The sequence below is a fragment of the Delphinus delphis genome, chromosome 1 (assembly GCF_949987515.2).
Source record: "Delphinus delphis chromosome 1, mDelDel1.2, whole genome shotgun sequence".
In the NCBI taxonomy this organism is placed as follows: Eukaryota; Metazoa; Chordata; class Mammalia; order Artiodactyla; family Delphinidae; genus Delphinus; species Delphinus delphis.
In genome coordinates, this window is record NC_082683.1 from 111,657,593 (window position 1) to 111,678,619 (window position 21,027).

A 21,027-nucleotide genomic window follows, 5' to 3' on the forward strand; every position below is an offset into this window, starting at 1 on the left:
CAGGTGCCCAGATCCCTTGACATTGTCCTGGCACCTGCTCAGGCTCTCCCCTGTCCTCCCCTAACCTGGCCCCACACAAGCTCTTATCATGGAAGGCATGGTGCCCTGAGGTGGCCAGATCCCCCAGCTGTGTCTATGCTCACCTGGGCTGGGGCCTGGCCCTCTGCCCACTGCTCCCACTCCAGGTCAGGAGGAAGTCTAGGTTTGACAAAGCGAGACCTAGAACTAACCCAGCCTCCCCGGAGGTCCAGGACCCATTTTGGACAACCTTTCCTCTCCCCAAGGGTCCCACATACGGTAACCCCCCAACCATCACCAGGTAAGTTGGAGCCTAGAGCTACCATTCCCCCTCAGGAAGGCTCTGGTCTCCACTGAACTCTCTTTGCTTCCATTCCCAGACTGGAAGAGCAAGAAGACTCGATTCAGGCTTCAGCCCTTCCGAATGGGCCAGTCTTTCGGGTCCTCCAAGAGCTGGTTTCCACCGGAGAGACTCAGCAAGAACCCTGAGACCCAGCAGCAACCCTCCCAGCCCTCAGGGCCAACAGGCAGGGGAGTAGTGCGAGTCTCCTGGAGGAAGATGTGAGCTCGTGGCGCCCTCTGCAGGCAATGTGGGTAAACTGCATAGCTCTCCCTCAGCCTAGGCATACAGAAGAAAGGGTCCGGGAGGGAGTCCGGCTACAAATGGGGGTTTCAGGGCGGGGGCCTCTAATTCTTGACCAGAACTCCTTTGACTCACTTCTTCATCTTCACTGGGTCTCATTCCCAGACTCAGCCACATCCCATGTACAGGATTTTCTGTTCTAGGAGGACAGGTTCTTTCATTCAACCAACCCACCAGTCCTCACTGCCCATTATCAGGCACTGTGGAGAATACAAAGCTGACCAAGGCACGGTAAGCACCCTAAAGCCCACACCACCCAGCAAGAGGGACGGTGCCTAGGTGCCCCAAAGGACAGACACTCTGGACAGAGAGGCACTCCTCATGGCAGAGCATGGACAGAGCAGGACCTGAGAAGTCACATCCCTCACTTCCATTAAGGCTGGCTCCAAGGTTGGTGGCCTTGTTCCTATCGTTTTATGTATTCAACACTTTGCTAAAACTTAGGAAGTTTCTTAATTCCTTGGCTATGAGACAGAGGAGAAAAAATGAAGGCACAGACCAAAGAGGATAGGGACAGTGATCAACCTGGGAGTCTTTCTAAACACGGGCAGACATCCATGCTGAAGAACAGATGGGTCCAGGAGGGCAACATCAGTAGGGAATTCCCACCTGCAGACCTGGAGCAGAAGGGGCAGGGGGCTCATTTGCTCAGGGTGGGGAGCTAGAGTAACGAAGCCCTCACAGGTTAAATGGAACTCCATGGGGAGGTGCAGGGGTGAGGGGCCTTTCCCTCCCTTACTCCTCTGTTCCAAGATCTATTCCAGTTCCGAGGGGCAGGCATTCCTGCACTGCAGTCTTTACCCCTTTTCCCAAAGGGCAAGACTGCCGCCCATTCACGCACTTTTCTTCCGTGAGACTCTCACACAAGTATATGCCACTCCAGTGCCTGGCACTGATGGCACTCAATAAATATTTGGTAAAAATGAACCTTGGAGGAAGGAAACCCCACCATCCTCAAGGTCTGAAAACAGCAAGTACCCATCTGCCCCAACATTCTGCACACCCATGCAGCGATGGGCAGGAGAGGCCCACAGCATATCACAGCTTACAGAGCTACAAAGAATCAACTTTATTAAACATTTAGGGTCAGTTTCTCTTTTTGCCCTTGCCCGTCACCTTGGCTGGTGTGAGGACTGGAGCTGTTGCCTGGTACAGAGTGGAAGAGATCTTGTTGATGTAGTACAGACCAACCATGGAGAAGATGAAGCTACAGGGTGAAAGAGAAAGGTCATGGTATCAGTGGGCATGCTGCCAGCCTGGTGCCTCCTAGAGCAGACAGATACCAGCATGAGGGAAAGAATCCAGGATCAGGTTTAGGAAAATGGGGAAGGGGACAGAGGAAGAACAGAGTGGGAGGGACGTATGGGGAAGTCTGGAACCATCACAGGAGGATCGGGTGCCAAAGGACAGGATGCTACACCACTTACTCAGCTGTCAGGCACTTACCAGGTGGTGACACAGACTCGGTGGATGAGGCCAGATGCAAAGAGAGCCAACAGGAGGCAGAGGAGAACTGGGGAAGCAAGAGGGGACAAGGAGGGTGGTCAGAATGGAAACACCAGGCATTCATATGTGGAGTCTAGAAGAAATCTGGGGCCCTCTGAATCCTGGGGGAACTGCTTCGAGGGGAAGGGCATGACAACAGCAGGAGGACCTCAGATGGCCTTATTGATGCCCAGGACACGGAGGTAGGAGATGCATGCTCATTACCAGCTCTGCCCCAAATATCACTTAACTTCTCTATCCTGGATTCCCTCCAATAAAAAGGAAAAGGAAAGGTGACAGCAGAATCTGAAGGGCAAGGCTTGCTCCCATTTGAGGAAGAGAGTCAAGGCCTTCGCAACAGAAGCCAGACAATGGGGATCAATTCGTTAACCTGGCTGGCTAGTTATGGAAGTCGAGGGCCTCAGTTCCTGGACATAAGTTGGAGAGCAGAGTGTCTGGGTACACACACCCATGGGGACAGAAAAGGGTCTCAAGACATCTAGAGTAGGACTAGAGAGAAGGTGGGAGGGCAGATAGCAAGGGCAATCCCACCTGCCCAGCTGGGGAGGGCAGGGCAGCTGAAGAGGGCCTAATAGCTTGCCCCACTACAAAGGTTTCTTTCAGAAGCAAATGAAGACAATACACTTAGAAATAAAATCTAACAAAGAGAAGTTCTGAAGCTGCTGTACGAAAGGACCTCCGGAAGCCTAGGTGGAAAGAGCAAAACATAAGGGGGACAAAGAAACGAGGGCCACAGTGACAGGTCTTTGTTCTACCAGGTGAAGGCGTCACAAGAGGTGGCGTCTGCTGTCCATTTGGGGCATGTGGCATCCCTTAGGTGATCTGGCCTGGACGCCTAATTGGCTTTCTGAACTTAATTCTCCATAAATAACTGAATCATCAATTCTTGATTAGAACCGTTTCAAGAGGAAAACAATCTGACAGTGAGTCTAATTTGGTCAGGATTCCTGCTGACACAGAAAGCTGGTGTATTTAACACTTAGGCTCTTCACAATCATCTCAAACAGAATTCACTAATATTGGGTCAATTTCACCTCGGAACCCCTCAACTGATTTGGCCCTTCTTCTTCTTTTTCTGGTGGAAACAAAGAACATCCCTTCTTGGATGTATTCATTACAGGCCCAAACCTGCCTGTTCCCCTCAAACCTTCCCTGGGAACTGGCCAGGAAGTAACCTGAGTTTCTTGCTTTCAGAGGCCCTCTCTTCTAGCTCCAGTTCCGCGAGCTAGATAAAGTGCGGCTTCCAAAACCATCATCTGTCTCCAGACAGTCTTAATACACATATTTTTTCCTCCTAAAAAACCTTTACTGATTAAGCACCTGGAAATTCAGTACCGTGTTGGGGGAGGTTACTGGAGAGAGTTCAAATACTCAACCCCCAATTTTCACTTACTCTCGGGGAAGATCTTTGCTTGGAATCCTTTGCCAAAGACAAGATTCTCCAGATTATTGAAGGCCTGGGTTGAGGGAGTTAAGGAGTAGGACGTGCAATGGGGGCAGAGATGTTTGGCTAATGGGAAGGGTACAAGCCTGAGTGGCCCACCACCCTTCCTACCCTCAAACACCTCTGCCCGCTCCCCCGCAAAACGGATACAGTGAGAGAGAAGACGAAAAGGCCGGAACCAAGCAGGCCGCCCTGGATGGTGAGCCACTCGGTGGAGGCCAGCTGGCGGCTGTACATCTGCATCCCGGCGAAGAGCAGCAGGGACAGGAGGGAGGAGAGCGCCAGCGAGGTGCCTGTACCCACCACTGGAGTGGAGGAGACACGCAGAGTCAGGCCCAGCCCTCCCTCCAGGAGCCGCAGGCAGATTCGGCAGGTCCGGGAACTCGAGGGCCCAACCACAGGCAAGCACTCCCGGGACTGCAGCCACCCTCCCCAACTCCCCACACCCCGTGGCAACCCCCAAGAATTCCTCAGTCCCGGACGCCCCGAACTCTCCAGCCCCGTGGGAAATGCCCGTCGTCTGGAACCCAGGACACGTCAGTTCTGCGGGGAGAGGACCGCGAAAGCTGACCCGCCCAAATCCGACCCCCTACTAGTCCGCCCGGTGGGGGACCCCGCTGGTCCTGTTACCCATCATGCCCTGCCCTCGGGTCCAATCCGCGCCTCTGTACAAGAGGAGAGCCGAACCGGGCACGGTTGGCTGTGCGCATGCGTCAGCCCCCGACGTGGACTTGCTTCTCCCCCACGTCTTCCTCTTTCTCCCTCTCGGCGCCTGAATGCAGCGCCCTCTTCCTGAAGGGAGGAAATATTGCGTCCAAGAGCGTCCTTGGCCACCACCCTCGTCCCCCGCCCTTCCCCGCACCCAGAGCATCTGCTGCCTCTCAGTGCAAGCTGCACTTAACTCTTCAAGTCACTGTGCCCATGGACTATAGCCTCTAGCCCACTTCTGTCTTCTTTGTCAGTTATGTCAGCTTTAGTGCCTGTTCCTCAAGACCACCTGCCCCATGATCATTGCCTTGATATCTCCCCTGGACTCTTGCCCAAACCAAAATCTAGTCCTTGCATGCTGGAGCCCATCTTTCTCTGAAACTATCCTTCTGCTTTATGTAAGATTAGAAGCCAATGAAGAATTCGAACATAAGAAATGGCTCCCCCTCAAATACGATTCCATGTTACCCAGCCAACCCCACCCCACCCCCCACCCCACCCCGACCCGACAGCCTTCTGAGAACCACGTGGGAAAAACTATTTCCCACCTCCTACCTCGACCAGCGCCGCTCGAGGCTGGTCCCTCGAGCATGCGCAGTGACATCTCACCCCACCCCTCCCCACATCCCCACCGGGCTCCTGCATTAAGCTCGGGGTTCGCAGCCGCAGCCGGGATCGGGCACACGGGGGCGGGCGGGCATGGTAGGGCCATGGCTGAGGGTGAGGATATGCAGGCCTTCACTTCCATCATGGATGCACTGGTCCGCATCAGTGTGAGTTAAGGTGGGGTCGAGGGGAAGGGGAGGGGGAGAATAGGGGTCCCGGGCAAGCCGGGACCTCGAACAGGTGGGGGTCCCGCAAGATGCTGGGATGTAGACAGGGGGCGGGTGATGGCAGAAAGGACTGGGAGGGTCGGGATGCAGGTATGAGAGGGTAATCCCGGGGGCAGCCGGGAGGTGAATGCCGTGAAGGCGTCCATCCGCTGGGGTGTGAGGAACATGTAGCTACCCGGACGCAGCGGGTGGCTTGGGGTAGCCTCCAGCCGTGCACCGGGGCTGGGGCTGCAGGGCAACGGGGCTATGCTATGAGGAGGGGGCGTGAGTGAGCTTGGATATATTCCAAGAAAACTGAGGACAGGTGGGGGGGCGAGGAAAGGGCCGCCCCACGGTGCAGTTCCCAATTTGAGCCCCTCCGCAAGACCCCACCCCACTGCACCCCCACTCAGGGCTGCCTCTGAGCCTTCGGTTGTCATGGCAACCCGGGCCCGGCTCTCCCAGGGGCGGTGCCAGCTTTGCTCCCCCCAACCACTTCCTTCCCCCTCCCTCCGTGTCCCTCCCTCCTTTGTGTCAGCTGCGCCCCTGACCGGGATGGCTGCGAAGAGAGGGACCAAGGTGAGGTGTGGGGGTGGGGCATAGCTTGAGGACCCCCGCCACCAAAAAAGGGAGGGGTACTTCCGGTGGGGAGGGGGCAAGTAGGCGGGGCGCTCCTTTCCCCCTTGCTTGGGGAGGGGGTTGCGGCAGGCCGGGTTACGCCGGGGAAGGGAGCTGGAGGGCCGGATGGTGGGGGGCAAAAGGGAATGGGTTAGGAGGAGCCGGATGGGTTAGTGATGGGGAATGGAGCCGAGGGCGGCTGCAGGCTGGAGCCGCGGCAGGAGGACAGACTGGGTGAGCAGGAGGATGGAGAGAGCCTGGCTTTAGGGAGGAGTCACGCGGGGGAGGGGGGGCAGGGGAGTGCCAGAGAAGCGGGCGGGGGTCCGCACCGAGCTGCTGAATGGGCTGTATCCTTGAGAGATGTGCCTGGGGCCGGTGGCCCGGATATGGGCGGATAGGGGCAAACGCCAGGTGAGAGGGGCTGCAGGTCCGGCTGGGACTGGGACAGTGAAGGAGGTGGGGCTTGAGGCTGGGGTGACCCGAGCTCCAACCATCCCTCCTCCTCAGGTCTGTAGCTCTGCAGGAGTGAAACAGAAGCAAGAGACAGGGAGCTGAGAAGGCCTGTGAACCAGGCCAAAGCTTGTGCTGGGGAAAATCCATAGCTTGTCTGGTCCCTTGTACTTGTCTTGTCCATTCCTGAGACCCTTTAGGTCTTTAAGGGGCAGTTGAGGGGCTGTTGAGATATGCCCAGGTGTCCAAGCTCTGATCCAACCTCCTGGTCCCTCCACAGACGAGCATGAAGAACATGGAGAAGGAACTGCTGTGCCCAGTGTGTCAAGAGATGTACAAGCAGCCACTGGTGCTGCCCTGTACCCACAATGTATGCCAGGCCTGTGCCCGGGAGGTGCTGGGCCAGCAGGGCTACGTAGGCCATGGTGGGGACCCCAGCTCTGAGCCCACCTCTCCTGCCTCCACCCCTTCTACCCGAAGTCCCCGCCTCTCCCGCAGAACTCTCCCCAAGCCAGACCGCTTGGACCGACTGCTTAAGTCAGGTGGGGCTGGCACCTGTGGGGTGGGGGGTGGGGATGCTGGCATGTCCATCAGGAAGATGGAAGGGGTCCATCACTGGCCAAGGGCATTTGTCTGTTTTTCAGGGGGTGGAGATACTGCCCAACCAGGCTCTAACGAGAGCTGCGCTCTGGCACAATAGAAATTAATTTTTTAATTGAAAAGACTTCCCCCACTCTGAGCCAGCTATAATTTTCACCTCCCTACTTCCCGGCCCATCCACAGGCTTTGGGACATACCCCGGGCGGAAGCGAGGTGCTCTGCACCCTCAGGTGATCATGTTTCCGTGCCCAGCCTGCCAGGGCGATGTGGAGCTGGGGGAGCGGGGCTTGGCAGGGCTGTTCCGGAACCTGACCCTGGAGCGTGTGGTGGAGCGGTACCGCCAGAGTGTGAGTGTGGGTGGCGCCATCCTGTGCCAGCTGTGCAAGCCCCCGCCACTAGAGGCCACCAAGGGCTGCACTGAGTGCCGCGCCACCTTCTGCAACGAATGCTTCAAGCTCTTCCACCCCTGGGGCACCCAGAAGGCCCAACATGAGCCCACCCTGCCCACCCTCTCCTTCCGCCCCAAGGTGAGCCAGCCCTTGCGGGGCCTGGGAAGGGAGGGGCATGGTGGTGCTTGGTGGGAGGGCGTGCCCAGCACTGTGGGCTTCCAAAAGGAGACGACCAGGGAGTTGCCATTGCCAAGCTCCTTTTTCTGTAACAAAAGGGCACTGGACAAATCTTTGAACGTCTTTGAGCCTCCATCTCATCTGCTGAATGAGGATTATAATATCTGCCCTGCAATATCTGTGCTTGCAGGGTTGTTGAAAGGATCACTGAGATAATGTTTGTGAAGGTTACTTATACACTAAAACGGTCTGTTATGCATTCATTCATTGAACAAATATTTATCAGGCACCTGTGTGCCTGGTGCTATTCTAGGCGTTGGGGCTACAGCAGTAAACAAGATGGCCAAGGCTAATTATTAAGCACAAGGCTAAGATTACCATCATTCTTGTTATTACCACACATTTCCGTGAGGTAAATGAAGGGAGAAGCAAGGCTAATGCCTGGAGCTTGCAGGAAAGGCTCTCCTTGATGCCAGGGTGTACCACCAGGTGGCACCATGGAGCACCACCAGCTGAACTCCTCTCCACCCACATTGGGCCAGCAGAGGGAGGGCACCAAACTGCTCTGTGGTAGGTCAGCACCCTTACACACACCACTGGCTGACTGTCTCATTGCTCTTTCTGCCCCTAGGGCCTGATGTGCCCAGATCACAAAGAAGAGGTGACCCACTACTGCAAGACCTGCCAACGACTGGTATGCCAACTTTGCCGTGTGCGACGCACCCACAGCGGCCACAAGATCACACCTGTGCTCAGTGCCTACCAGGCCCTCAAGGTGAGGACCCCGCCTCACTCTGCCCCAGTGCTGACCCACACTCACACCCTCTCACACCTCCTCTGAACTGCTGGCTTCTTTGGAGCCGGGTGTGATGCCCACCTCTTTCTTCCCCCTCAGGACAAGCTGACAAAGAGCCTGACATACATCCTGGGAAACCAGGACACAGTACAGACCCAGATCTGTGAGCTGGAGGAGACCGTGAGGCACACTGAGGTGAGGGAGGGCGTGGAGGTGGGCCCTGGGCCCTGCCTGGGGGTGGGAGCAGGAAGGGGGTGTGGATGCGCACAGCCCGATCACCTGGTTGCAAGCTCAGGAAGCCCATGTAGGGTCCGTGGATATGTCGAGGTTCTGGTTAAACCAGGTCATCAGGAACAACAGTGCCCCAGGCCAGGTGGTACCCAAGGCTACAGTGGAGACAGGGTGTCTATCACCCAGGAGAGGGAGAGCAAGCCCCAGGGATGGAGCTCAGATGCCCTCAGGCTCAGCTGCCTGCTGAGGATGCTGCACAGCCCTGGACCAGGGAGGGTGAGGCGATGGCTCTGATACCTTTTGCCAGATTGCTTGAATCAGCTGATATGGGGATGGGCGATAAGGATGGCACAGATGCTGGAAGATGTTAGTACGGTACAGATGGACGTTCGCATAGTCATGGCCTCTTATCTGAGGGAGTCCTTAAGGGATCAGGATTGATTATGGTGTGGGCATCCCGCAAGGTTAGCACAAATGGTCAGGCGTTGAGCCCATCTGGGTGTACAGGAGCCTTTGGAGCCATGAACCTGGCCCTATTAGAATGGGTAGGTAGGATTTCCCCAGATCCTTTGTGATCCTAGCCATGGCATGGTGCCCCAGGAGTCTAGTGCAGGTGCTGCCTTCAAGAAGAAGATAGTAAGTGTTGCTCTCTGGGCAGGTGAGTGGTCAGCAGGCCAAGGAGGAGGTGTCCCAGCTGGTGCGGGGGCTGGGGGCTGTGCTGGAGGAGAGGCGGGCATCGCTGCTTCAGGCCATTGAGGAGTGCCAGCAGGAGCGGCTGGCCCGTCTCAGCGCCCAGATCCAGGAGCACCGGAGCCTGCTGGATGGCTCAGGTCTGGTGGGCTACGCTCAGGAGGTGCTTAAGGAAACAGACCAGCCTTGCTTTGTGCAAGCAGCCAAACAGCTGCACAACAGGTACTCAGGGGCACGGCCTCCTGCGGGGTAGGGGCAGTCGTGGGTGTAGTCCATGCATAAGGCAATGTCGAGAGCACTGCCTGATGGAGAGCTGGGTCCTGAGGATTTTCACCAGGCCACACTGATAGCAGTTTGCCCGAATGGACAGGGAAGAAGGCCCCAGCAGATACCAAGGCTCTAGGGGCAGGCGAGGCAGAATCAAGGGGGGAGGTGGCTGCCCAGATGGCAGTGCCTGACCCTGGCCTGCCCCCGTCCCAGGATTGCCCGAGCTACGGAGGCCCTCCAGATGTTCCGGCCAGCTGCCAGCTCCTCCTTCCGCCATTGCCAGCTGGACGTGGGGCGTGAGATGAAGCTGCTGACCGAGCTTAACTTCCTGCGAGGTGAGGAGATGGCCAGGCCCCGTGCCCAGTTAGAGCCTTCCTCCCTTCCTCCCCAGCAGCGGGCCCGGGGGGCAACGCCCGCCGGGGAACTCCCCAGCCTCCTGCCTGGCCTGGCCAGCCGCCCTGCCCACCTAGCCCACCCCACCTAAGCACACCGTCCCACCGCGCTCAGCGCCGCTTCTCCCTCTCTTTGTTTGTAGGCTGTGGCCACCGCGGACTCTGCTCCGGAGCACCCCAGGCAAGTCAGCGGCCCTGCCCCAGGGGTCCTGCCCCCCACCAGGCCCCCTGCCCTGCCCTGCCACTCCCACACAGCCCGGCTACCCACTCATGGCTTCCTTCTCTTTCCTGCCCTGACCAGACCCCATCCCCGCCTTCCTCTCCCCTGACCAGTGCCCTCTGTCTCTCTTACGCCTTCCTTTCTTAATCCTTGCCTTTCTGACCTTTTGTCCTTCTGACCTTTGCCCTCTAGACTTTCCTTCTCTTCCCCCCGACCTTGTCCCCTGCCATCAAGCTTTTGCTTGCCCTCTGTTGTCCCCTATTTTCTGTCTTGCTGACTCTTGCCTCTATCTCCCTCCCACTCGGTTCCCTCCTTCCTGTTCAGTGCCCTCTTGCCTGGGCTTCAGTGGCCGTTGCCTGCCTTTCCCCGGGGCTCCTCTTTATTCATAGAATTAAAAGGGTCGTAGAAAGAAGGGACACCATGCGATCTCATACCCTCATTTGACAGAGGAGGAAACTGAGGCCCAGAAAGGGGACGTGACTGGCATAAGGCCAGAGCAAAGGAGTGGCAGACCGGGACTGGCCTCAGGCCTCCTGTCTCTCCTTCTCCCGTGGGCTCTGCCCTGCCCATCCCTGCCCAGGGCCCAGACAGGTGTCTCCTGCAGATCCCTCTCACTCACACTCACCCCCCCGGCTCCCGCTGCTTTCCCTTTTCCTGCTCGCCCTCCATGCCAGGCCCGCGGCCAGGCCCTGACTGACCCCCGCTGTCTCTTCCAACAGTGCCCGAGGCTCCGGTCATTGACACCCAGCGCACCTTTGCCTACGACCAGATCTTCCTGTGCTGGCGGCTGCCCCCCCACTCACCACCTGCCTGGCACTACACCATTGAGTTCCGGCGCACGGATGTGCCGGCCCAGCCGGGCCCCACCCGCTGGCAGCGGCGGGAAGAGGTGAGGGGCACCAGCGCCCTGCTTGAGAACCCTGACACAGGCTCTGTGTACGTGCTGCGTGTCCGTGGCTGCAACAAGGCCGGCTACGGCGAGTACAGTGAAGATGTGCACCTGCACACGCCCCCAGCGCCCGGTGAGTGGGCACAGGGTACACTTGGGACCCAGGCACTGACAGCTGGTGCTGGGTGGGCCCCGGGGAGATGGCATAACCCAGTGCATCACTCTCACTAGCTCTGAAGCGAGACTGCCTGAGTTCAAATCCCAGCTCTGCCTCTCTTTACGCGAGTTATTCACCCTCCCTGAACTTCAAGTTCCTCTTCTGTAGGGATAGTAACAATACTTATCTCGTAAGGTTGTTGTGAGAATTAAGTGAGATGATAACGTGTAAGGGCTTAGCTGAGTTTTTGGCTCATGGTAAGGGCTCAATAAATGTTGGTAATGTGACTCTCCAGAAAATAGTGGGGACTCCGGGGTGTAGGCATGATAGAGAAGCATCGCCACCCAAGTAGGGGGCAGAAGAGTTAGGGGTTAAGTGTAAGAGCCAGGTAAGAGCACCAGAGTGCGGGCTGGAAAGTGCAGGTGGATGGTGGTGGGATGTCACCAGGTGGAATGGACAGCAGTGGGGACCCTCCATGGCGCAGCCATGGGAAAGGGGTGGGAGGCAGCATAGCGAGTCAGCTGGGTCTGGGAGACTGATTTCTGTGCCCACTAATCATCACTAAAACTCTTCCTGTGGTCCCATGCCCACTTGGGATGGGATGCCCCTTCTTTTTTCCTATGCTCCCCATTCCAGTTCTCCAGGCCCTGTTCCCCAGAGCCCCCTGCCCATCCCTTGGCAACTCGTTCCATGTTCTGAAATCTCCCAGTGTCTTGTGCTAACACCTCAAGGTCCCCCCAGTGCCAGTGTTTGTCCCTGAAGTCCTTCCTTCTGTCTCAACCCTCCCCAACTCCAGTCCTGCACTTCTTCCTCGACGGCCGCTGGGGCACAAGCCGAGAGCGGCTGGCCATCAGCAAGGACCAGCGAGCGGTGCGGAGTGTTCCAGGGCTGCCCCTGCTGCTGGCTGCTGAGCGGCTACTGACGGGCTGCCACCTGAGCGTGGATGTGGTCCTGGGCGATGTGGCTGTGACCCAGGGCCGCAGCTACTGGGCCTGCGCCGTAGACCCAGCCTCCTACTTGGTGAAGGTGGGCGTCGGGCTGGAGAGCAAGCTTCAGGAAAGCTTCCAGGGTGCCCCCGATGTGATCAGCCCCAGGTCAGGCCTCTCTGGAAGGGATGGGGGTTTGGGGACCTGGGTGGGGGAGCTGGGGACGGGCCGGGGGTGTGCAAAGGGAGGACACACTTGCTGGGATGGAGCTGGGTGGAGATTAGGAGGAAGTAATAAGAGCCAGGCTGTGGGGGTGGCTGTGGTCTGGAGAAATGTGGGCTCAGTGAAAGAGCTTTGTGGACTGATATTCGGAGTGGCTGGGGAAAGGGACAATAAAGGGAGCCATCTCCACTTCCCTCCATCTGTCACTCAGGCTAAAACACCATCTCTCCAAGTCTCCGTGTCCTTTCTCCCTAACACCCCGTTTCCAACATCCTTTCTCCACAAAGCCTTTTCCCTCCAGTACCTCCTTCACCCACATCTTTTCTCAACATCCTAAAATTCTTCCCTTCAACTTTCCATCTCCATATCGTCTCATCCACAACATCCTGTTTAACACCCACCCACACATACTTTTCTCCCTGACCCCTTCCTCCCCAGCACTCTATCCCCCAGTACCCCATTTCTTTAAAATGCCTTCTTTTCGACACCAATTCCCTCTTAACCCTATGGTCCCCAAAACCCTGCATTCCTCTAACATCCTTCATGTAAGGCACCGATCCGCCCTCATCTCTCTCCCAACATCCACCTTCCCAGCTTCCTTTCTCTGCTCTCCCCCTCTCCCCAGTACCTTAGTCACTAACCCTTCATCCTTCCAAGATTCTCTAACCCTCAAAATGCTCTCTCGGCATGATATCCCAGCACCATTTCCTCACCACCTTCCTGTGTTGGAAGCTCTGCATTTCTTCAATGTGCTTTAGCAATACCCTGTCTTTCTTCTCCTCCCCCCACCTCTCTGGCCAATGTGCTTTCCTTTCAACACCCCTTTCCTACCAAACCAAACCCCCAGCCCTATATTCTAACCCCTGTCTCTTCAACATGTTTTCTTCTCAATGCCCAGAATCAATCCTTTTTTTTCTATTTATTTTTTCATTTTTTTCATTTTTGGCTGCGTTGGGTCTTCACTGCTGCGTGGGCTTTCTCTAGTTGCGTCGAGCTGGGGGCTACTCTTCGTTGCGGTGCGCGGGCCTTCTCACTGCGGTGGCTTCTGTTGTTGCGGAGCACGGGATCTAGGCGGCGCGGGCTTCAGTAGTTGTGGCGCACGGGCTTAGTTGCTCCGCGGCATGTGGGATCCTCCCGGACCAGGGCTCAAACCCGTGTCCCCTGCATTGGCAGGCAGATCCTTAACCACTGTGCCACCAAGGAAGCACCCCAGATGAATCCTTTGAACAACTTGCTCCCCAACATTCCATCCTTCCAACATCTCAGCCCTCTGGTACCCCTTCCCCCACACACTTACTCCACCCCCCAACGTCCTCCTACCCAACGCCCACCCCTGCAGGTACGACCCGGACAGTGGGCATGACAGCGGTGCCGAGGATGCCACAGTGGAGGCGTCGCCACCCTTCGCTTTCCTAACCATTGGCATGGGCAAGATCCTGCTGGGGGCTGGGGCCAGCTCAAATGCAGGGCTGACAGGGAGGGATGGCCCGGCGGCCAGCTGCACAGTGCCCCTGCCGCCCCGCCTGGGCATCTGCCTGGACTACGAGCGGGGTCGGGTTTCCTTCCTGGATGCTGTGTCCTTCCGAGGGCTCCTGGAGTGCCCCCTGGACTGCTCGGGACCTGTGTGCCCTGCCTTTTGTTTTATTGGGGGTGGTGCAGTACAGCTACAGGAGCCCGTGGGCACTAAGCCCGAGAGGAAGGTCACCATTGGGGGCTTTGCCAAGCTGGACTGACCCTTCCGGGCCTCTCCTGGGCCCTGGCCTTCCAAGCCTCCTGAAGCTGGGTTATTCCTCCCGAAGCTTCTCCCTCAAACTCTTCCTGCCATGTGGTCCTGTCCCTTCCCCTATGTCTGTGTCTTCCCAGGGCCTTCTCTTGACCAAGGGACTCTTCTCTGCTCGCCTCTCTGGATGTCCCCCATTCTCTCCACTGCCTGTTAATCCAGGCTCCCACTCCCATGTCTCTGCCCCGTGACCTGCCCTTGGCATCTTACCCGAGTCATGGAGACAGCCCCTTCCCCATCCCTGCCCTGTGCTCCTCCCCAGGCTGATTGGGAGGGAAGGCACCTGGAACACTGGGCATGCTCCCCAGCTCTGCCCTCTGCCCTGCCAAGCTCCCTGACTCATCCATGCTGAACTACAGCTTTGGGGCGTGCAGGCTTTTTGGCTGGACACTGCCCAGGCACTCCCTGGTGAGGGGAAAGGGACCCTATCATCCTGCTTTATTTATTTGGGTCCCTGTACCCCCAGCCGCATGCCTCTTAACTCCCTCTTGCATGCTTTACCTGTCCTGCACCCACGCCAACGTGCCAAGTCTCCCTTGGGGAGCCAGCTGAGGTTGAGTGTCCCCATTGGGTTGGGCCTGGCAAGGCCTCTGGTGCCCGCTGTTGCCTCCCCCTGCGGTGAGCACTGCTAGGCCTATGTCAAGCAACAGCTGTTATTTTCATGGTTTATAAACAATAAACTGTGATGCCAGGCCTTCCTGTGATGTCTTTGCCTTCCCTGAGCCCATTCCTCTTAGTTTCTGTGTTGGACGTGGCAGGCGGGGCGGGGCGTGGGGGCGGGAATCGAGGGTTCCCTGCTATAACTCAGAGCAGGGGTGCACGGTGGACCTGGCGCATGAGGGAAGGAGGTCCCCAAGCCCGTCGCTTCCCCGCCTTCTGCCACACCTGTACCCAGCCCAGGCCCGAGCCAATCGTGGCCGCCAGGGGGCGCCTCGCTCCGGTGGCTGTTTGCGTCAGCACCGCGACGGGGCGTCCGGGCGGCGGCGCCAGGCTCTGTGGGAATGCGATTGAGGGGGCGGGCCCCGTGCCTGGGCCCAAAGGGATCAGGGAACCAGAACGACTTCCCCATTCCCGGGGTGCTGGGTAGCCAACCCCAGAGCCAGAGACGGGCGGGGCGGCCAGGGAGGGGCCCGGGTCCGGTGCCAGTCCCCGGATATTACATGGAGCTTTATCGTGGCCCTGTTGACTCTGCAGCTGTTATCGCCGCCCGAGGACTTACTTCACACCCGGACAGCTAAGAATAGAGCCGCCTGGGGGCACCGCGCCCAGGGGAGAGGAGGGCGCGGGAGTGAAAACCAGGCCCGAGGAAAAGGGAGAGCCACTGGCGGGCGTGCGGGCGGAGCCGGGTCACGCTGGCCGATGGAGCCGCTGGGTTTCGTTTCCTCCTTCCTCTTGCGCCGCCAGCCATGCAGGAGAGGTGACAGGTGACTCGAGTTCTTCCACCAAGCACTCCTGCGCCCCGATGTCACCTACTTCTCAAGTGAACCCCGCTCCCTCTGGCCTTCTTTCCTCCCTCTCCTTTCCCAAGGTCTCTTCCAGACCCCCTCACAGACATTTTGACAGCCCCTCTATCAACAGGTCACGGAAGACAGATCAAAAGTTGGCGTGGCGGTTGGGCTTCCCTGGTGGTGCAGTGGTTAAGAGTCCGCCTGCCGATGCAGGGGACACGGGTTCGTGCCCCGGTCCGGGAAGATCCCACATGCCGCGGAGCGGCTGGACCCGTGAGCCATGGCCGCTGAGCCTGCGCGTCCAGAGCCTGTGCTCCACAACGGGAGAGGCCACAACAGTGAGAGGCCCGCGTACCGCAAAAAAAAAAAAAAAAAAAAAAGTTGGCGGTCAGCACAGAGGAGGCCCGAGTTTTATTCAGCCATGTTCAGGTTCCCACTCCCATCTCTGAGCTGTCTGGGCCAGTCCTCCTGGGAGCCACTGCCTCAGGCTTGTCCCCAGGGGCTCGGATGGGCTTCGCCAGGGCTAAGATAGGTGAGGGAGACTGTGGGCAGCCCGCCTGAACGCCCAGCTCACCAGCCCAGAACAGAGTTGGGGGCAAGGCGGGGGCTGCAGCAGTGAAGAAACCCAGGGAGGCAGTTGGCGCTGGCTGGATGCTCAGCAGGCAACGTGCCCCTACAAGTTGGCGGAAGTGGCTGCCAGGTTCGCGTAAGAGAGAGTGCTGCCACCGTTGCCTGCAGAAACCTAGGTAGGGGGAGAAGGGATCCAGGGTGAGAGGCAGAAGCTTTCCTGGGAGAAGCTTCCTCCCCAAGGCCCCTGGATGGCACCCCGTGGCTGGGGTGAATGGTCCAGGTGCCTGACTAGCTCTCAAAGAGTTAATTTGGAGAGAGCACCTGCAGGTCACCACCGGCAGCCAGGTGACTGTAAACAGGGCCACTCCTCCTCGAGCTCCCCTTCCCTCCCTCCCCTTGGCTCTCATCAGCTCCCCCTGCTTTCCCCTCCTGCCCCCTTTTCCCTCCATTCTCTGCTCCTCCAGCCCAAGGAGGTGTGTGTGTGTCTGTAAAACTGGAAGAAGGAAGTCCCCAGGGGGAGGGAAAATGGGGTCAAGAAAAGGAAACTCCTCTCCCCTCTCCCACTTGGAGTGGCTTTCCAGCCCCAGGTGGCCAAGTAATTATTTACTAGGTCCTGGAGAGAAAGGAAGAAAGAGGGAGGAGGGGTCTGTGCTTCTCCGGAGATTCCCAAGAACCTCCCCCTCACCCGGCACCCAGGCTCACCTGGCTTGGTGAGACTTCTTCCCCAATTCAGAGACCCCTCCTCCCCACTAGCCTGTCTCAATCTACCCTCCATTCTTAGGAGACAAGCTGGGGCACAGGTGCTCCTTCCATGAAGGGCTCCCCTGGGCGCAGTGCCCCACTCATTTCGCCTCTGGGCATCCCAGTGAACAGCCCTGGCACCAGTTCAGCGGAGCAGTGAATGCTCTTCTGGGAGTGCTGGTAGTGGGGGCACCCCCTACTGAGGTCCCCCTTCTTCCATGGTCTCTTCCCAAGGCCTTTCCCCCAGAACTCACCTGACCTCCACAACCCCAGCCTTGTCAGGCCCTCACTGCCTACTGTCACTCTCACCTCTTCTAAGTTCTTTGGGCTTCCCAGCACTCTTTCAGAATCCCTGCCAGCCAAAGCCTCTGCCTCCCTCCGCCATCCTCACCTCCTCAAAGGGGCTCCGTTTGGTACTGCCAGGGGGCACATAGCGCCCATGGGTGTGGTAGGTGGGGTACTCGCTCATAGGATGGTAGGCATCTTGGATTGGAAAGAGGTCCAGCTGCCCATCGTTCTTTTGTCTGCACTGACACACAACCTGGGGAGATAGGAGGTAATGGGGGGCATGGGGGTTCCTTCTAGCAGAGGAACTGTGGTCAGGGCTGGGAACTGAGCACTTACCAGGGCAATGAGATAAATGATGGCCAGGGCAACCAGAACACAGACCAGTACCAGAAGGGCAATGCCCCAGCCAGGCACCCCAGACCCAGACTGGGCAGAGGAAGGAAATGATGCATCACACACTAAAAGGAAAAGCAAAGGTCAGAGCAGTCTCTCAAAGGAGGTGACCCTCCCCTTATGAGTGCCAAGAGGAAAAGCAGGAATCTAGATGCTGGAGAGAGAGAGGGTCCCGGGCAGTGTGGTGCTGGCTGGCAGCTGGGGAGGTGATCTCACCACTAACTCCACTGATGGTCAGGTTACATTTGACTGCTGCTGCTGCAAGCTGACCAAACTGTCTCTCCACGTCGTGGGCAGTGGTCCCCTCTCGGAAGACCAAGGTTAATTTTACCACCACAGATCCTGGCCTGGTCAGAGAGAAACAGGCAACTCAACTGTGGGTCCCAGCTTCTGGGTCAGCACACCCCCCACCCCCCACAACCACAAGCGCACCAGCCCCTCCCCACAGTCAAGACAACATCCACCCATCCCACATAGAGTCCACACCCAGAACTGTACCTGAACTCGATATCTGAGAGGCCCAGAAAATCCTCTTGTTTATAAGTCTGCACAAACTGGGGTGAGAGGGAAAGGACTAAGTTTTGATGCAAGGTCTTCAAAGAGTTCTGAAGGTTGCTTCGGGGGAGCACAGTGGAGGAAAGGCAGCTACTCACCAATACAGAAATGATTCTCTGCAGCTTCTGGTAGTAGCTGGTGCTGGGATTTTCCAGGGAAGAGTTAAACTGGAGGTTCGTAATGCGAAAAGACAGGAAGAACAGGGAGACCCTAATAGGCAACTGCTGAGAAGTCTTATTACTGGAGGAGGTGGGAGCATAGGGAGGTACTACGCTCTGGTTAGTGCTGCTGGCGGTTGTCCTGGTAATGTGGCTGGCAGAAACGGTGGGAGTATAAGAGCTGGGAACTGAGGATGGAGTGCCCTTGCTGGCTTGGGTCATGGTAACCTTGGAAGAGGTGCCCTCATGTGCTGTAATGACAACTGAACTTGAGGCAGGGCTGGTGGTCGGAGGTGAGTTGCCACTGGTGGCCCGGGGTGAGGTACCACTGGGGATCGGAGGGGCAGTTGAGCCTGAGGCAGGGCTGGTGGGGGCAGCAGAGGTTGAGGCAGGGCTGGTGGGGGCAGCCGAGCCTGAGGCAGGGCTGGTGATCGGAGGTGAGTCGCCACTGGTGGCCCGGGGTGAGGTACCACTGGGGATCGGAGGGGCAGCAGAGGTTGAGGCAGGGCTGGTGGGGGCAGTCGAGCCTGAGGCAGGGCTGGTGGGGGCAGTCGAGCCTGAGGCAGGGCTGGTGGGGGCAGCAGAGGTTGAGGCAGGGCTGGTGGGGGCAGCCGAGCCTGAGGCAGGGCTGGTGGTCGGAGGTGAGTCGCCACTGGTGGCCCGGGGTGAGGTACCACTGGGGATCGGAGGGGCAGCAGAGGTTGAGGCAGGGCTGGTGGGGGCAGTCGAGCCTGAGGCAGGGCTGGTGGGGGCAGCCGAGCCTGAGGCAGGGCTGGTGGTCGGAGGTGAGTCGCCACTGGTGGCCCGGGGTGAGGTACCACTGGAGATCGGAGGGGCAGTTGAGCCTGAGGCAGGGCTGGTGGGGGCAGCAGAGGTTGAGGCAGGGCTGGTGGGGGCAGTCAAGCCTGAGGCAGGGCTGGTGGGGGCAGTCGAGCCTGAGGCAGGGCTGGTGGGGGCAGCCGAGCCTGAGGCAGGGCTGGTGGTCGGAGGTGAATCGCCACTGGTGGCCCGGGGTGAGGTACCACTGGGGATCGGAGGGGCAGCAGAGGTTGAGGCAGGGCTGGTGGGGGCAGTCGAGCCTGAGGCAGGGCTGGTGGGGGCAGTCGAGCCTGAGGCAGGGCTGGTGGGGGCAGCCGAGCCTGAGGCAGGGCTGGTGGTCGGAGGTGAGTCGCCACTGGTGGCCCGGGGTGAGGTACCACTGGGGATCGGAGGGGCAGCAGAGGTTGAGGCAGGGCTGGTGGGGGCAGTCGAGCCTGAGGCAGGGCTGGTGGGGGCAGTCGAGCCTGAGGCAGGGCTGGTGGGGGCAGCCGAGCCTGAGGCAGGGCTGGTGGTCGGAGGTGAGTCGCCACTGGTGGCCCGGGGTGAGGTACCACTGGAGATCGGAGGGGCAGTTGAGCCTGAGGCAGGGCTGGTGGGGGCAGCAGAGGTTGAGGCAGGGCTGGTGGGGGCAGTCAAGCCTGAGGCAGGGCTGGTGGGGGCAGTCGAGCCTGAGGCAGGGCTGGTGGGGGCAGCCGAGCCTGAGGCAGGGCTGGTGGTCGGAGGTGAGTCGCCACTGGTGGCCCGGGGTGAGGTACCACTGGGGATCGGAGGGGCAGTTGAGCCTGAGGCAGGGCTGGTGGTCGGAGGTGAGGCGCCACTGGTGGCCCGGGGTGAGGTACCACTGGGGATCGGAGGGGCAGCAGAGGTTGAGGCAGGGCTGGTGGGGGCAGCCGAGCCTGAGGCAGGGCTGGTGGGGGCAGCAGAGGTTGAGGCAGGGCTGGTGGGGGCAGCAGAGGTTGAGGCAGGGCTGGTGGGGGCAGTCGAGCCTGAGGCAGGGCTGGTGGTCGGAGGTGAGGCGCCACTGGTGGCCCGGGGTGAGGTACCACCGTGGGTCAGAGGGGCAGTTGAGCCTGAGGCAGGGCTGGTGGGGGCAGCAGAGGTTGAGGTACGGCTTTGGTCACTCGAAGTCTGTGGACTTGTGCTTTTGGTTGTAGCAGAGACTGTAAGAAAGATTGTTAGTGTAGGGTTGGTGGCAGCTGTCAGAAGTTGAGGTTACAGAGTTGGGTTGGGGGACAAATCAGCACAAGGAGAAAATACGTTCTCTGGCATCTGAAGACGTAATGCCAGGAGGATTTGGGGAGTGGCCCCTAGGTCGGCCCTCCTCCTCCCTCCCTGCTGGCAGCCTCCCTCCTTCTTCCCATACCTGTCTGCTCCTGGCTTGTCGGGTTTCTCCACTCCTAAGATTTACCTCTCCTGACTCCACCCCCACCCCCTCCAGCCTTCTTTTCAGCACGTTCGCCTGCCCCTGGCACCCACTCTCCTGGGGGGCTGTCTCTTCTCAGCCTGTCCTTGGCCTCACTCCTTTATTCTTTATTCTGGCACAGACTGGGCCACCCCTGTCTGCAACTTCTGCCTCTTGGATGCCATCTCCCAGGAAGCAAAACCCACAGAAAGGCTGGGAAGACCCCCTCCCCACCTTGCGCCCCTCACCTGTAAGGAATAGCAGCAGCAGGAAGAAGAAAGGGGCCTGGATGTCCGGTGTCATGGTGGTGGCCAAGTGGTGGGGAGGGGGCAGAACAGACTCAGGCAGGCAGTGCGCATGTGGTGGAGCAGGCACAGGCGCCTGCTGCTTTATACCGGTCCCCCCCCCCCATGCCCGCCCTAGGCTCAGCCAGAGCAGGTGACAGGTGACAAAGCTCCGCCTCCTCCCCCTTTCCCTACCTCCTACCTTTTCCTCTTCCTCTTCCTCCCCAACCATTCCTGGCCCCTCAAATAGGGTAAGTGGGCTCCAATCACTCAACCCTCTGACAACCTGTTTGTTTTCCAACTGGCCTCCCCCTTTCACCAACCACTCCCTGGCTCCAGAAGGCGGTGGAGGGAGTCTGGAACCTGACCTGGGCCCCCATGGTCCTATTTTAGCCTCAGGACAACAGACAAGGTGAGAAAAGTAACAGAGAAAG

General features: G+C 58.7%; 3 protein-coding genes across 7 annotated transcripts; 1 reads left to right on the forward strand and 2 right to left on the reverse strand.

Annotated features, from left to right (window-relative positions):
* Nucleotides 1-1,706: 1,706 nt before the first annotated feature.
* Nucleotides 1,707-4,321, reverse strand: KRTCAP2 (keratinocyte associated protein 2). Its single transcript, XM_060008038.1, is given in 6 exon segments — nt 1,707-1,868; nt 2,108-2,174; nt 3,561-3,624; nt 3,762-3,916; nt 4,242-4,285; nt 4,287-4,321. Coding segments are annotated over 6 exon segments (486 nt in total). The 3' UTR covers nt 1,707-1,747.
* Nucleotides 4,322-4,964: 643 nt separating this feature from the next.
* On the forward strand, nt 4,965-14,623 carry TRIM46 (tripartite motif containing 46). Of its 4 annotated transcripts, none has more exons than XM_060008072.1 (10): nt 4,965-5,092; nt 6,480-6,741; nt 6,983-7,326; nt 7,997-8,140; nt 8,261-8,356; nt 9,051-9,304; nt 9,563-9,684; nt 10,681-10,983; nt 11,804-12,101; nt 13,495-14,623. In XM_060008072.1, the coding sequence occupies exons 1-10, from the start codon at nt 5,030-5,032 to the stop codon at nt 13,886-13,888; spliced, it is 2,280 nt and encodes a 759-aa protein (XP_059864055.1). In that variant the 5' UTR covers nt 4,965-5,029; the 3' UTR covers nt 13,889-14,623. The 4 variants fall into 4 exon arrangements, with proteins under 4 accessions (XP_059864055.1, XP_059864064.1, XP_059864037.1 ...); XM_060008054.1 differs by lacking the exon at nt 4,965-5,092 and adding an exon at nt 5,249-5,710; XM_060008062.1 differs by lacking the exon at nt 4,965-5,092 and adding an exon at nt 5,249-5,710 and having other exon boundaries at nt 7,052-7,326.
* An 869-nt stretch (nt 14,624-15,492) lies between these two features.
* Nucleotides 15,493-20,663, reverse strand: MUC1 (mucin 1, cell surface associated). Of its 2 annotated transcripts, XM_060008093.1 has the most exons (7): nt 20,558-20,663; nt 18,029-20,067; nt 17,874-17,929; nt 17,592-17,722; nt 17,319-17,440; nt 17,086-17,235; nt 15,493-16,125 (listed from the first exon to the last, which is right to left on the reverse strand). In XM_060008093.1, the coding sequence occupies exons 1-7, from the start codon at nt 20,610-20,612 to the stop codon at nt 16,057-16,059; spliced, it is 2,622 nt and encodes an 873-aa protein (XP_059864076.1). In that variant the 5' UTR covers nt 20,613-20,663; the 3' UTR covers nt 15,493-16,056. The 2 variants fall into 2 exon arrangements, with proteins under 2 accessions (XP_059864076.1, XP_059864085.1); XM_060008102.1 differs by lacking the exon at nt 17,319-17,440.
* Between the last annotated feature and the right edge of the window lie 364 nt (nt 20,664-21,027).